General features: G+C 40.8%; 1 protein-coding gene across 1 annotated transcript in view; it reads left to right on the forward strand.

Moving 5' to 3' along the window:
- The window catches only part of spon1b (spondin 1b), a 376,017-nt gene that overhangs the window by 331,925 nt on the left and 29,255 nt on the right, over positions 1 to 14,837 (forward strand). Inside the window, exons 9-11 of the mRNA XM_068046637.1 lie at positions 1,330 to 1,470; positions 4,440 to 4,515; positions 7,573 to 7,755. Coding sequence (XP_067902738.1) covers positions 1,330 to 1,470; positions 4,440 to 4,515; positions 7,573 to 7,755 — 400 coding nt within the window. The remainder of the gene's footprint in view (positions 1 to 1,329; positions 1,471 to 4,439; positions 4,516 to 7,572; positions 7,756 to 14,837) is intronic.

Below are 14,837 nucleotides of genomic sequence, written 5' to 3' on the forward strand. Positions count from 1 at the left end.
TGGAAACGATGACATTGGTTTCAGTCTTCCCAATACTTAATTGGAGGAAATTTCTCCTCATCCAGTACTGGGTCATATAGAGTGTGTTGCAGAGATTTCCACAGTTCATTTTGGATATCACTTCCTCGAAGAAGTCAGAGTTTGGTCAGGCAGGATCTCCCCGTGAACTGAATATGCCATCAGCACCTTTGTGCTCGATTTGTTTAGCACGTTTCTATCCAGTCACCCTGCCTCTACCCCTCACAAATTACAACTCATTCAAATTATCAACACTCACTTTCACAGCTACATGGAAGTTCCTGCATTCCCATTACTGCTGTCCCTGCACGTATAAGCTCCATTGCTTCCCCAGCAGGTTGACTTCTGGAATCTTATCTTCTCTTTCAAATCTTTTTTTTATTCTTTCTTGGGATGTGAGCATTGTTGACGAGGCCAGCATTTGTTGCCCATCCCTAATTACCCTTAAGAAGTGGGTGGTGATCCCACTTTATTAATCTCCTCCAACTGTATCTCCCTACATGTATGTTCCATTCTTAGAACACTGTGTTTGTCTTTATCCTCTGCTATACTAAGGGTAGCTGCTCATACATTCACTGCACTCTTGTCCTTATGAAACTTACTGCCTGGTTCCATCTGCCACATACTTCTTTGCTTTCAAAAACCTCTCCAAAAGTTGTTTTGGACTTATCGTTTGCTCCTCCTGCACCCAATAGCTCTCCATTTTCCCTCCTGCTTGCTCTATGCTATTATTTTTGGGACATTTCCTTGCACGAGGAGCATTATAAAAAAAAGACTTGCATTTATATAGCACCTTTCATAACCTCAGAATGTCCCAAAACACTTTATGGCCAATGAAGTACTGTTGTTACTGTTGCAATGTAGGAAACAGGCAGCCAATTTGTGCACAGCAAGATTCCACAAGCAGCAATGTGACAGCAACTAGATAATCTGTTTCCAGTGATGTTGATTGAACATTAAATATTGGGCAGGACATCAGCGATAACTCCCCTGCTCTTCTACACGATATTGACAAGGATCTTTTATGTCCACATGAGAGGACAGACAGGGCCTCAGTTTAACATCTCATCCACCTCTGACAGTGTAGCACTCCCTCAGTACTGCACTGGGAGTATCAGCCGAGATTTTTGTGTTCAAGTCTTTGGAGTGAGATTTGAACGCATAGCCGTATGACTCAGAAGTGACAGTGGTACATACTGGGCAACAGCTGACATGAAGAAGCAAGTAGCTGCTAGCAGTTTTTCTTTATTTTGGCTTGAATCAAGCAGTTTCCATATTACCAATGTTATCTGATATTTCCTGTTTCCTCAGGCCCCTAACCAACGAGCAGAGCCTCAAGAAAGAATTCGGCCACTAACTAGCTTGGATCATCCGAAAAGCCCCTTCTATGACCCTGAGGGAGGTCCTATTGTACCTGTGGCCAGAGTTGTGATTGAAAGAATTGCAAGAAAGGTAACATGGGTTTCTCAGGGTTTTCAGAAAGAAAGTGCTGATTACATTCAATGGATACAAGTAACTTGTGATTGGCAGATTGGAGCATAAATTTCTCAGGGTTTCAAGAGATTGAAATCTATAGAGCTTTGGCTTTGCATGTGGCAAGTTTATTACAAAATCTATTTGCTGTTTCATGTTTTTGGAAAAGTTTTCCGTTGGGACAATATGATCCTGAAATTCTGTTTGGCCCCCTCTGCTAAGAGACATGCATGGTGCAACCGGTATATCTGCCAATGGCTGAAAACAAGTGACACCAAGATCCTTGAAAGCATCGCAGGCCCAACTATGCTACCAACCCTAATCACCCTGCAATTTGGTGTTGTTTTCCCTTGCATTGGTATTCTTGCGGATTGTCCTCATGAGTGCAAGGCAAAAAGCTTCGACAACATGTCTATATTTTCAGCAATGCTAAATATATATCTCTTTGTAGCCTCTTTATGTCCTCTTCACAACTTACTTTCCCACCTATCTTTGTGTCATCAGCAAATTTAGCAACCATACCTTCGGTCCCTTCATCCAAGTCATTTATATAAATTGTAAAAAGTTGAGGCCCCAGCACTGATCCCTGTGGCACACCACTTGTTACATCTTGTCAACCAGAAAATGACCCATTTATGCCTACTCTCTATTTCCTGTTAGCTAACCAGTCTTCTATCCATTACCCCCTATACCATGAGCTTTTATTTTCTGCAGTAACCTTTGATGTGGCACCTTATCAAATGCCTTCTGGAAATCTAAGTACTGTACATCCACCAGTTCCCCTTTACCTACAGCACATGTTACGTCTTCAAAGAACTTCAATTAATTGGCTAAACATGATTTTTCGATCACAAAACCATGTTGACTCTGCCTGATTACCTTGAATTTTTCTAAGTGCCCTGCTATAGCATCTTTAATAACAGCTTCTAACATTTTCCCTATGACAGATGTTAAGCTAACTGGCCTGTAATTTCCTGCTTTCTGTCTCCCTCCTTTGTTGAATAAAGGAGTTACATTGGCTATTTTCCAAGTTAATGGAACCTTTCCCAAATGTAGGGAATTTTGGAAAATTAAAACCAACTCATCAACTATTTCACGAGCAACTTCTTTAATGACCCTAGGTTGAAGTCTATCAGGACCCGGGGACCTGTCAGCATGCAACTGCAACAATTTGTTCAGTACCACTTCCTGGTGGCTGTAATTTTCTTGAGTTCCTCCCTCCCTTCCATTTCCTGATTTACACTATTACTAGGATGTTACCTGTATCCTCTATAGTGAAGACCGATACAAAACACCTGTTCAATTCATCTGCTATCTCCTTATTTTCCCTTATTAATCCTCCAGACTCACCGTCTATAGGACTAACGCTCACTTTGTTAACTTTTCTTTTTTAAATATCTATCGAAACTCTTACTATCTGTTTTTAATATTTCTAGACAGCTTTCTCTCATACTCTAATTTTTCACTCCATCTTAGTCTTTTAGTCAATCTTTGCTGTTTTTTTATATTCTGTCCAATCTTCTGACCTGTCATCTATCTTTGCGCAATTAAATGCTCTTTCTTTAAGTTTGATACTATCTTTAACTTTTTTAGTTAACCACAGATGGTGAGTCCTTCCCTTGGAATTTTTCTCTCTCTTTGGAATGTATCTATTCCAACTATTCTGAAATATCCCCTGGAATGTCTGCCATTGCACCTGTATTGACCTATCCCTTAACCTATTTTGCCAGTTCACTTGAGCTAGCTCTGCTTTCAGCCCTCATAATTGCCCTTATCTAAGTGTAAAATACTGGTTTTAGACTCACTCTTCTCTCCCTCAAACTGAAGGTCAATATTTATCATCCATCCTTAATTGCCCTTGAGAGGGTGGTGTTCAGCCCCCATTCTTGAATACAACAGAGTGGATTGTTAGGCCATTTCAGAGGGCAGTTAAGAGCCAACCACATTGCTGTGGTCTGGAGTCACATATAGGCCAGACTGGGTATGAACAACAGATTTTCTTCCCTAAAGGACATTAGTGAGTTTTTACAATAATCTGTGATCACCATTACCAGGATTAGCTTTTTAATTCCAGATTTATTTAACCAATTACATTTAAATTCCCCAGCTGCTTTGGTGGGATTTGAATTTATGTTCTTGAATCACCAGTCCAGGCATCTGGATTACTAGTCCAGTGACATAACCACTACACTATCACCCCTACTTGTCTATGCTGCTGTCCTCCTATTTAGGGGACCAATGTTTCTGTAGCTTTATACTTTCCGTAGTAACGCCTGGCTTTGAGTACCAAGCATCATGAGGAGTAATTGCAGTGCAGTGAAAAGACAAAAGTCAGAAATCAGTTCTTTGTTTCTTCTGAATGTTAGAAATTATTATGGGATGCCTGACCAAACAGGAATGCCATTGACTAATGTGAGATGGTGTCAGCCAGACGAAGTCACACTCCTCTTGCTTGGCAGCTCACGGATGCCACTTAGTGGTAACACATTGCAAGTGATTTATCCTTTTCTACAAAGTCCAGAACGGGGGAGTTAGACTTAAGCGTTGCTGTGATTTATGAAATAATTATAAACTCGGTGGGAAGGAGTTTTGAGATTGCAATCTTGCCGTTACATGAGGGCAAAAGAAATCTCACGCCCCTGGTCTCCAGTTTGTAGGAACTACCTCCTGAAATACAATGCCACTGCAACAGGGCCATTGAAAGCGTGAACCCTTTTGTAAAATTCCGCGTCAAGTTCACTCAGAGAATTGTAGAAGGTTGATCAGAATGGCGTGTTTTTCCACAGTTTTAATATCTTCAAAAATGCCCTTGGATTGAGTATTAAGTCTAATTGTGAGCCGGTTTTAAATGTTAGTGCCAAATAGATCTTTTTGGGGCATGCTGTTCTTTATGCTTGTCTAAATTATACATTGTTTTTTATTCATGGTTTTTAGTAATCTCTCCACAGGGGGAGCAATGTAATATTCAGCCTGATAATGTCGATGATATCGTGGCAGATCTTAACCAAGAGGACAAGGATGAAGGTAATTGTGCTACAATGAACTAATTCTGTGTTCTAGTGCCTTTTCAGACTTTTTTAATTCTTTCATGGGATGTGGGCATCATTGGCAAGGCCAGTATTTGCTGCCCATCCCTAAATGCCCTTGACAACTGAGTGACTTGCTAGGCCATTTCAGAGGGCAGTTAAGAGTCAACTACCTTGCTGTGGGTCTGGAGCATATGTAGGCCAGACCAGATAAGGATGGCAGATTTCCTACCCTAAGGGGCAGTAGTGAACCGGATGGGTTTTTGAGATTCAATGACAGTTGCATGGCAACACTGAGACTGGCTGTAAATCCCAGATTATCAATTAAGGTAATTTTTATTAATTAATTAAATTTAGATTCCAGCAGTTGTTATGGAGGGATTTGAACCCTTGTCCCCAGGGTATTAGCCTGGGCACTGGATTATAGGTTCAATGATATTACCACTATACCACCATCTTCCCTACAAAGGAGCACCTTCCTGCTGTAAACAAGGTTATTTAAAATAAAAAGTGGACAATTAATTTATTTATCTTTATTTAACTTTGGTTTATTGCTTCCAAAAACATCAGAGTGTTGATGGTATGGGCTTGAGTCTTGGTGTAGAAGACTTACCAAGATGAGATTTTTTTTTTTACACAACCGGTTATTATGATCTGGAACATGCTGCCTGAATGGGTAGAGGAAACCGATTCAAAAGTATCTTTCAAAAGGGAATTAACATGTGAGTGGGACTAATTGGAGAGCTCTTTGAAGGAGCTGACACAGACATGATGGGCCAAATGGCTTCCTGCATTGCACAGTCTATGACTTCCATACCTGCAGTCCCAATATATTTTAATAGGTGTGTTTCGTCAAATCTTTTCCTTTAAACATCAAGGGGCAATCAAGAACTTTGCTTTCAAATCCCTCCATGGCCTTGCTCGATCCTATCTTTGTAATCTCCTCCAGCCTCACAACCCTCTGAGATCTCTGTGCTTCTCCAATTCTGGCCCATTGAGCATCCCCAATTTTAATCACTCCACCATTGGCAGCGTGCCTTCAGCTGGCTGGCCCCAAGCACTGAAATTCCCTCCCTAAACCTCTCCACCTCCCTACCTCCATTAAGACGCTTCTTAAAACCTACCTCTTTGACCAAGATTTTGGTCATCTGTCCTAACATCTCCTTATGTGACTCGGTGTCAAAGTTTGTCTGATAACACCCCTCTGAAGCACCTTGGGACCATTTATTAAGTTAAAGGCTCTGTATAAATACAAATTGTAGTTGTTCTTGTAAAATGACTGATCTGAGCAATCAAGTAGTCCAACATATAATACATGTATCAAATATCAACCTAAATAGTTCTGGGACAAATCCTTGCACAAAGTGAATCAATATTTGGAAAAGAAACATTAGGAAGCAATAGCCTTCTGGTGGTTGTAATATTACTTTTCTCTTGGTGTCTGATCTGTTGTTAAGAGTCACAGGACTACAGGTAATATCCACAATAAACTGGGGTTTTATAATAACTGAATTGCAATAGATATACACAAAAAGTTACTGCAAAAGCTCACCTACACATGTCTTACTATTTCTGGCTCCACTAGCAGCTGACTGGTCATGTGTGACTCAACATCGCTTCCTCCGATGACCAGCACTTGCAGTCCTTAAGGTGGTCTGGTCTTAAGGTCACCTCATTACAGTGGTGCCTCGGCCTTACCAGAATCTTTTGAGCTTAGAAGGTTGATCTGGTCAACGTCTTTAAAATGATAAAAGGATTTGATGGGGTAAATACAGAGAAGGTATTTCCTCTAACGAAGGAATCCAGAGCAAGGGGGCACAATCTTAAAATTAAAGCCAAGCCATTCAGGAGTTGAATCAAAGAGCACTTTTCCAGAAGACGGTTAGTGGAAATCTGGAACTCACTCCCCTAAAAGGCTGTTGAGGCTAGAGATCAATTTAAAATTTCAACACTAAGATTGATCGATTTTTGTTGGGTAAGGGTTTTAAGGGATACGGATCAAAGGTAAGTAAATAGAGTTGAGGTACAGAACCGTTTGATCTGATTGAATGATAGAACAGGCTAGAAGGGCTGAATGGCACCTTCCTGTTCAGTATGTTCCTGAGCTGCCAGGCAAGGGTTTGGAAGGAGAAAGTTTGAGAGAATCAAAATAGACCTAGATGCTGTGATGGGACAGTTTGGTTTACGAGGTTTTATGAATTTCAATGATGGCACAAGATCTTTGCAGCAAATAATTCTACACCTGTCTAATTTTACTTTCCTTTCACTTTAACAGAGAGAAAAATTGTTGGGGGATGGGCAGGGTGAGGGCCACAGCATGTATATAATGGGAGCCCGATCCTATATCATCAGGTTTATGCCATATGAATGATTAAAATTAACCGCATTAAATCTAAGGATGAGTCATTACTTTTAACAACAACAACTTGTATTTATATAGAGCCTTGAACATAATAAAATGTCCCAAAGTGCTTCACAGGAGCATTAAAAAACAAAATTTGACATTGAACCACATAAGGGGATATTAGGACAGGTGACCAATAGCTTGGTCAAAGAGGTAGGTTTTAAGGAGCATCTCAAAGGAGGAAAGAGGGGCAGAGAGGCTTAAGGAAGGAATTCCAGAGCTTAGGGACTCAACAGCTGATGGCACAGCCACCAATGGTAGAGTGATTAAAACTGGAGATGCGCAAGATGCCAAAATTAGAGAAGCGCAGAGATCTCGGAGGGTTGTGTGGCTGGAGAGATTTCAGAAATGGGGAGGGATGAGTCCATGGAGGGAGTTGAAAACAAGGATGAGAATTTTAAAATTGAGGCGTGGCTGAACCAGGAGCCAATGTAGGTCAGTGAGAAAAAGGGTGATGGGTGAACAGGACTTGGTGTGAGTTAGGACACAGGCAGTAGTGTTTTGGATGACCTAAAGTTTACAGAGGGTAGAACATGGGAGGCTGATCAGACATGCTTTGGAATAGTCAAGTTAAGGTGGTACATGGTTGGATGTGTGAGGTACTAACCAAGATAATTGAGTAACTGTCTATGTTTAATCCTTCGGCTGCAGATGATACTCCGGAAACCTGTATCTACTCAAATTGGTCTCAATGGTCAGCCTGTAGCTCCTCCACCTGTGAGAAAGGGAAGCGGATGAGGCAAAGGATGCTCAAAGCACAATTGGATCTAAGTGTGCCTTGCCCACATACTCAAGATTTTGAGCCTTGTATGGGGCCAGGTTGCCGTGACGATGGTAAGCAAGCATTTTGAATATTGTTGTAATATAAGAAAATGTGGCAGCCAATTTGCACACAGCAAACTCTCACGAACACCGATGAGATAATGACTAGGTAATCAGTTTCAGTGATATTGGTTGAGAAATAAATATTTGCCAGGATCCGTCTAAAGAATTCCCATACTCTTCTTCAAAATAATGCCATGGGATCGTATGGATGACTCATCTAAGGCTGGAGAAGGCACATAACTTCGCCTGTCCTAACGAGTGGTCAATACTAATAATGGGAGCCAAGAATAGAGAAGTCTTTCCATTCCTAACCATCTCCAGCTCTCACCTTGACCAGCAAAAGGTTTAAATAGTCAAAAAGATTTAAGTCATGGAATAGAACAGAATTTTTCCAATTGTATTCCTTTAACCAATTTTAGAATTGCTGGTCCAGTTTGTCCCTTGGGAGCATTATTTATTCATTCTCCCTCCCTCTAAATTAATAATGTAATGCCACACAGAACATGCCATCTACCTAATAAATGAGATAGAGATGACACCAAAATAAAAGCAAAATACTGTGGATGCTGGAAATCTGAAATAAAAACAAGAAATGCTGGAGTCACTCAGCAGGTCTGGCAGCATCTGTGGAAAGAGAAGCAGAGTTAACGTTTCGGGTCAGTGACCCTTCATCGGAACATCTGCTTTGGTGGTGTTGGTTGAGGAATTAACTTTACTAGGGCACTGGAAGGACTTCCTGGGTTGAGTGATGAATGTTGACCAGGAGCGCTCCCTTCCCATCTACTAGAAAAATGCCACGGTTCTTGTCCTTCAAGCCATGTCAATCTACTACAAAAAAATTTGCTTAATAATTAGCAGTAAATGTACTGTCGGGTCATCATTCATGTATAAAAGGTTTTCTCTTTGTAGAATACATTCTTTAAGTCAATGTTGCTGCTGATTAGAACGAAGCCTCATTGTGGCTCAGTGGGTAGCACTCTCACTATTAAAGTCAGATAGGTCATGGGTCCGATCCCCACTCCAATGAATTAAGCACCTAATTCAGGCTAATACTCCAATGTAGTAATGAGGGAATCCTGCATTGTTACAGGTGCTGTCTTTCTGATTAGAAGCTAAACTTCTTTCCTCTCAGTTGGATGTAAGGGATCCCATGGCACTATCTTGAAAAAGAGCAGGAAAGTTTTCCCTGGTGTTCTGAGCAATATTTATTCCTCAAGCAGCATCACTGAATAAATAATAGCTGGTATTTATCACTTTGCTATTTGTGGAATCTTGCTATGTGCAAATTTATTGTGGTGTTTCCCACAGTAGAACAGTGACTACGCTTCAAAAAGTAGTTCATTCGTTCCAAAGTGCTTTGGGATGTCTTGAGATTATGAAAGGTGCTATAGAAATGCAAATTATTTCTTTTATTTGAAGTTGTTCCCGAAGACCCTAAGCATGTTGCGAACATATTGCCTTGCCAAACACAGCTTCAGTAAACTGATCAACCGTTTAGCAAGCCTGTCAATCCTGGTGTGTCTAATTGCCTTACTTCAAAGAGCAGATGGTGATATGAACTCAGTGGCAGCAGACAGAGTCATTACATTAAAAGGAAGCTTAACTTGAGTTGTTAGGAAATGTCTGTGCAGTGAGTTTGGGATTTTTTTTCTGGCTTAACTGGGAATTTGAATAAAGTAAAGCAAGAACTTGCTTTTTTATGCCATCTATCATGACCTCAGGGAATATTTTCTAAATGTAGTCACTGTTGTAATGTAAGAAACATGGCAGTCAATTTGTACACGGCAAACTCACACAAACCAGATAAGCTTTTTTTTTTTCCCTTGCTCTTCTTCAGAATAGTGTCATGGGATGATTTACGCCCACCTGAGAGGGCAGATGGGTTTAACATCTCATCAGAAAGACTGCACCTCTGACATTGCAGCACTCCCTCCGTGCTGCATTGGGGATGTCAGCCTGGATTATGTGTTCAAGCCTCTGGGGTGGAACTTGAACCCATAACCTTCTGACTCAGAGGTGAGAGTGCTACACACTTAGCACAGATAGTGTATTACTTATAAAATTAACATTTTGAATGATTTCATTTGACTTATGTGTTGAAGCAACGATTGTCCAAGGGGAAATGTTAGCATTTCTGGAAATTATTTGCCTGTTTCCAAGTGTAATTGACCTGAATGGATTGTTTGAATTGCTGTTGGTTAGCTACACCTGCCAGCCAGATGGTGGCAAGTGATGAATTGTATGGTAACAGCATCCTGGCTGTGGAGCTGAAGACCTGTGTTCCAGAACTAGCCACGCCTCTAGCCAAGCTGCTCCAGTACAGTTACAACACTAGCATCACAAAGTGGAAAATTGTCCAGGTATGTCCTGCCCACAAAAAGCAGGACAATGTCCAATCCAGCCAATTATCATGCCATCAGTCTACTCTAATCATCAGCAAAGTGATGGAAGGTGTCAACACTGTTGATGAGTTATCAAGTGATGCTTACACTATCAAACCACCCCACAAGGGCAGAAAGCACTTGGGAACACCACCACCTGCAAGTTCCCCTCCAAGTCACACACCATCCTGACTTGGAACCATATCGCCGTTCCTTCATTGATGCTGGGTCAAAATCCTGGAACTCCCTCCCTAACAGCACTGTAGGTGTTCTTACACCACATGGACTGCAGCGGTTGAAGAATGTGGCTCACCACCACCTTCTGAAGGGCAATTCGGGATGGGCAATAAATACGGGCCTTGTCAGCGACACCCACATCCCATGAATGAATAAAACAAAACTGGATTTTCTGTGGTGACTGGATCATCTTCTGACTCCTAAAATCTCTCTGATAGACACATGAAGCTTATCGTCAGAGAGGGAGTTGATTTTTGACAGATAATTTTCCAGCAGTTTGGAGTCTACCTTATACTAATGTGTGTATTTCTTGGCATATGCAATACTTCTTATGGTTGTTATAGAAACAGCAACCCAGTTAGACACAGAACATTACACAATGCAGGAGCCTAAGAGATACACAATTAAATAGGATGTACAGCAGACAAAATCCCTTTGCCCTGAATGTATGTCTACGAAATGATCATTAATTGCTGTTAAATCCCTTTGTTCCCAGTCTCCTCACTCCCATCCTCAAGCATTAATGATAATTTGGAGGCTGCGCATCCATAATTGCTAACAAATTAACTTCTTTGTGCAAAATGTAAATCACATCATCGCTAAATGCATATCAGGTTGATGAATTTGAATATTTAAAATGTATTAAACAAAAAAAACACCCGTGCTTGCAGCAGATTTAAGAGAAGCTCAGTCTGGTTTTGGGGTGATGATCTTCAAGATTATGAATGGGTATGATGGTGCTAATAGCGATAGATTGTGTTGCCTGGTCAATAAAATAGTAAAGTGGGGATGCAAGTTTCCGATAATCACAAAAGCAGCTTAGAACAAATATTTTTCAGGTGGAAGCTTGTTAGTGTGAGATTGCCTGCCCTAAAATCATTTCCATAGAAAAGTCCATAATTGCATCTAACTAGATAGTTGCTTGAGGAAGATAAATATAAAAAATTATGGTCGGCATACAGGGGAGTGGGATTACACTAGGTAGCTCTTGTAGAGAAGTACATCAGCACAGAATCGATGGGCAGTATGACCAAATTCTGTGCTGGAACATTTTACAATTCCAACAGGACTGACAAATTTTTCACATTCTAATCAAGAAATCAGACAAATTCTAATATGATTTTTACAAATATTTTTATGACCAGATATGTTCCGCCAGCAATGTAGCAAAGTATCCATTAAACAATAAACATCAGGGATTAAGCTATTTAGTTCTATTTAATTATTTCAAGCAATTTGATTGAACCTCCTCCAGGCCACCGAGATCTCTGTGCTCCACCAATTCTGTCCTCTTGTGTGTCCCTTATTTCCTTCACCCCACCATTGGCAGCCATGCCTTCAGCTGCCTGGAATTCCCTCCCTAATCTTCTCTACATCTCTCTCTCCTTGCTTCAGATGCTCCTGTTATGACCAGGTGGGAACGGGGTCTAGGGTTCCGTCTCAGCCTTCACCTGGTCTTACCATAACAGGATTTAATTTTAAACACGCCATTTTTAAAAATCTCCCCCTTAGTGAATCCTTGTTCACTAACTTCCAATTATAAGGCAAAGAAACCAGCCAAATAGGTTTTCTTAGGTTTAAAGAAAAAAGGTTGAACTTTATTAAACTTAAACTCTAATTCGGTTAATGACTACGGATACGCGATGCACCCACACTAGCATGCATACACGATACACACATGCAGATAGAGACAGAAAAGAGCAGAAGAAATAAGGTGGAAAAGTTTGAGGCAATATCTGAAGATGGTTTAGGTTACTGTCCTTCGAGCTCGCTGTAGAGTCCTTGATTGTAGGTAGGTCTTGCTTTTCGTTGGGGCCCAGTATTCTTCTTGAACCTTGTTCAGTGTAGGAAAGTTTTCTCTCTTGAAGTTCATGTGTCCTCAGGTGGGTCCAGAGGCTTGTGAGAAAGAGATGGGAGCAGACAGGAGAGGTCTTCTCACTCTAGGAGCAAACAGTCTCTTCTCTTTTTCAAACTCTTGTACAATTCAGAAAAACCTAGGTTGCCAAGCAGGTTAGTCATGTGACTAGCTGGTCGGACCACATCTGTTTGTGGATTCTCTTGTCTTAGCTGACCCTGGAATGTCGCTTCTTATACACAATACCTGGTGCTCAAAGTCCATTGTGGGTTAAATTGGAGCAGGGAATAAGTCTCTTTGCCCCTCCAAGCACAATCTGTTAGTATGTAAATGTTTTTTTCAGCCATGGCAAATCTGTTTAACAAGTCATTTCCTCACTCCAGCAACAGTTTAAAATCAATGTTCATATGGCAAAATGTATATGCCTCATTCTTGGCAGGTGGTGGCCCAGCATGACACTCCTAAAAACTTATCTGTTTGACCAAGCTTTTGGTCACATGCCCCAATATCTCTTTACGTAGCTCGCTGTCAAATTTTGTTTGATAAGTGCTCCTGTGAAGCTCCTCAAGACATTTTACTATCGGAAAAGTGCGATATAAATGCAAGTTGTTGTTGATTTTTACATATTATTATTAACCTTGTACTTCCTCTTTATTGCAATCAGATATCATTACATGTCTTTGTTTTGGATATTACTTTCTTAGTTTATTGGTTTTTTATTGAATCTCTGACTGATGCTTACTGTTTTCATTTTATCCACACATAGTGAAACATGATTTCTGGATTCATTTTCCCATTATTACATTTCCTTGAAGTTAAAACTCTCAGTTACATCACTTGTGTCTTGTTTAAAAATCAACCAGACATTCTGCTTTGTGAAAAGCAAATCACATCTGACAAATTTAGTAGAATACAAAAGCAAAATACTGTAGCTGCTGGAAATCTGAAGTAAAAACAGAAAATGCTGGAAATACTCAGCCGGTCGGGCAGCATCTGTGGAGAGAGAAACAAAGTTAACGTTTCAGGCCTGTGACTTTTCATCAGAACTGGGAAATTAGTAGAATGTTTGTTGTTGTTGTTGAGGGAGTAACCAATTGGGTCGTTGAAGGAAATGCGGTCGATGCAGTGTGTATGGATATTCAGAAGGCATATAATAAGGTGTTGTACAAGAGGCTAGTTATTAAAATTCAGGGTCTTATGGAGGTATCCAATGGCAGGGAGTTAGTAAAGAGATTTCAGTGAAGTGGAGCGTGTGGGGGATGATTGGGGGTGCAAGGGATCTCCCATTTAAGATGGAGATGAGAAGGAATTTCTTCTCTCAGAGAATTGTTAGTGTTTAGAATTCTCTTCCCCAGTGAACAGTTGAGGCTGGGTTGTTGAATACATTCATGACTGAGTTGTACAGATGTTTGACTTACAAGGGAGTCAAGAGTTATAGGGGGCAGGCAGGAAAGTGGAGTCGAGGTCACAGTCAGATCAGACATGATCTTATTGAATGGCAGAGCAGGCTCAAGGGGCCGAATGGCCTACCCCGGCCCTATTTCTTCTGTTCTTATATCCTTAAAGTGAACTCTCCCAGCGTTCCTAGCCAGCATTTGCTTCTCAACTGTAAAATAAATAAAATGATGTTTCATCTCATCAATGATTTTGGGATCTGCTGTATGCAAAACAAAATGCCTGCAGTTTTAATCTATGTACCAGGAGCACATGGTCATTGATGATGGAGTATGGAAGGAGAAGTGGGATGGTGAGGGACAGAGCAGAGGTAATGCATGCCTTTAAGGTGAGGACAGAAGGTGCTGCATTCTGGATGTTGAGCTCTTCAGCCAAACATTATCCACACTGTTGCATCAAAAGGAAAAAAAATAAATCAGCCGTTTCTGTGTTGTGTTATTCTTATAACAGTACAAATGCTGTAGGTGCTTTCTGGCTCAAAGAAGCTTGAATAAAAAATAAGTACTTTATTGCAGAGATCTCAACCACAGCAGGAACTGCATTAAGGATATCCGATTCCCTGCTTTCCTTTCAGAATACAAATTTCTGCATTTACTTCAAAGGAAAATCTTATATGACTGAAGTTGGCACCACAACAGGTTCTGAATAAAAAATTTTAATTCCCTCCATTTCTCACTGACCTGACCTCTACTTGATAGAGGCGCTAGAGTTTCAAACTACCCTTCAGTGTATCAGCTTGGCTCAGTTGGACGCATACGAACATAGATATGCAAACAAACGAATTAAGAGCAGGAGTAGGCCACTCGGCCCCTCGAGCCTACTCCGCCATTCAATAAGATCATGGCTAATTTGATTGTAACCACAACTCCACATTCCCGCCTACCCCCAATAATCTTTCATTCCCTTGCTTATTAAGAATCTATCTACCTCTGCCGTAAAAATATTCAAAGACTCTACTTCCACAGCCTTTTGAGGAATGGAATTCCAAAGACTCACGACCCTCTGAGAGAAAAGATTTCTCCTCATCTCTGTCTTAAATAGGCGACCACTTTTTTATTTTATTCATTCATGGGATGTGGACGTCACTGGCCAGGCCAGCATTTATTGCCCATCCCTAATTGCCCTTTTAAACAGTGACCCCTATTTCTAGATTCTCCCACAAG

Source organism: Heterodontus francisci, chromosome 14 (genome assembly GCF_036365525.1).
Source record: "Heterodontus francisci isolate sHetFra1 chromosome 14, sHetFra1.hap1, whole genome shotgun sequence".
In the NCBI taxonomy this organism is placed as follows: Eukaryota; Metazoa; Chordata; class Chondrichthyes; order Heterodontiformes; family Heterodontidae; genus Heterodontus; species Heterodontus francisci.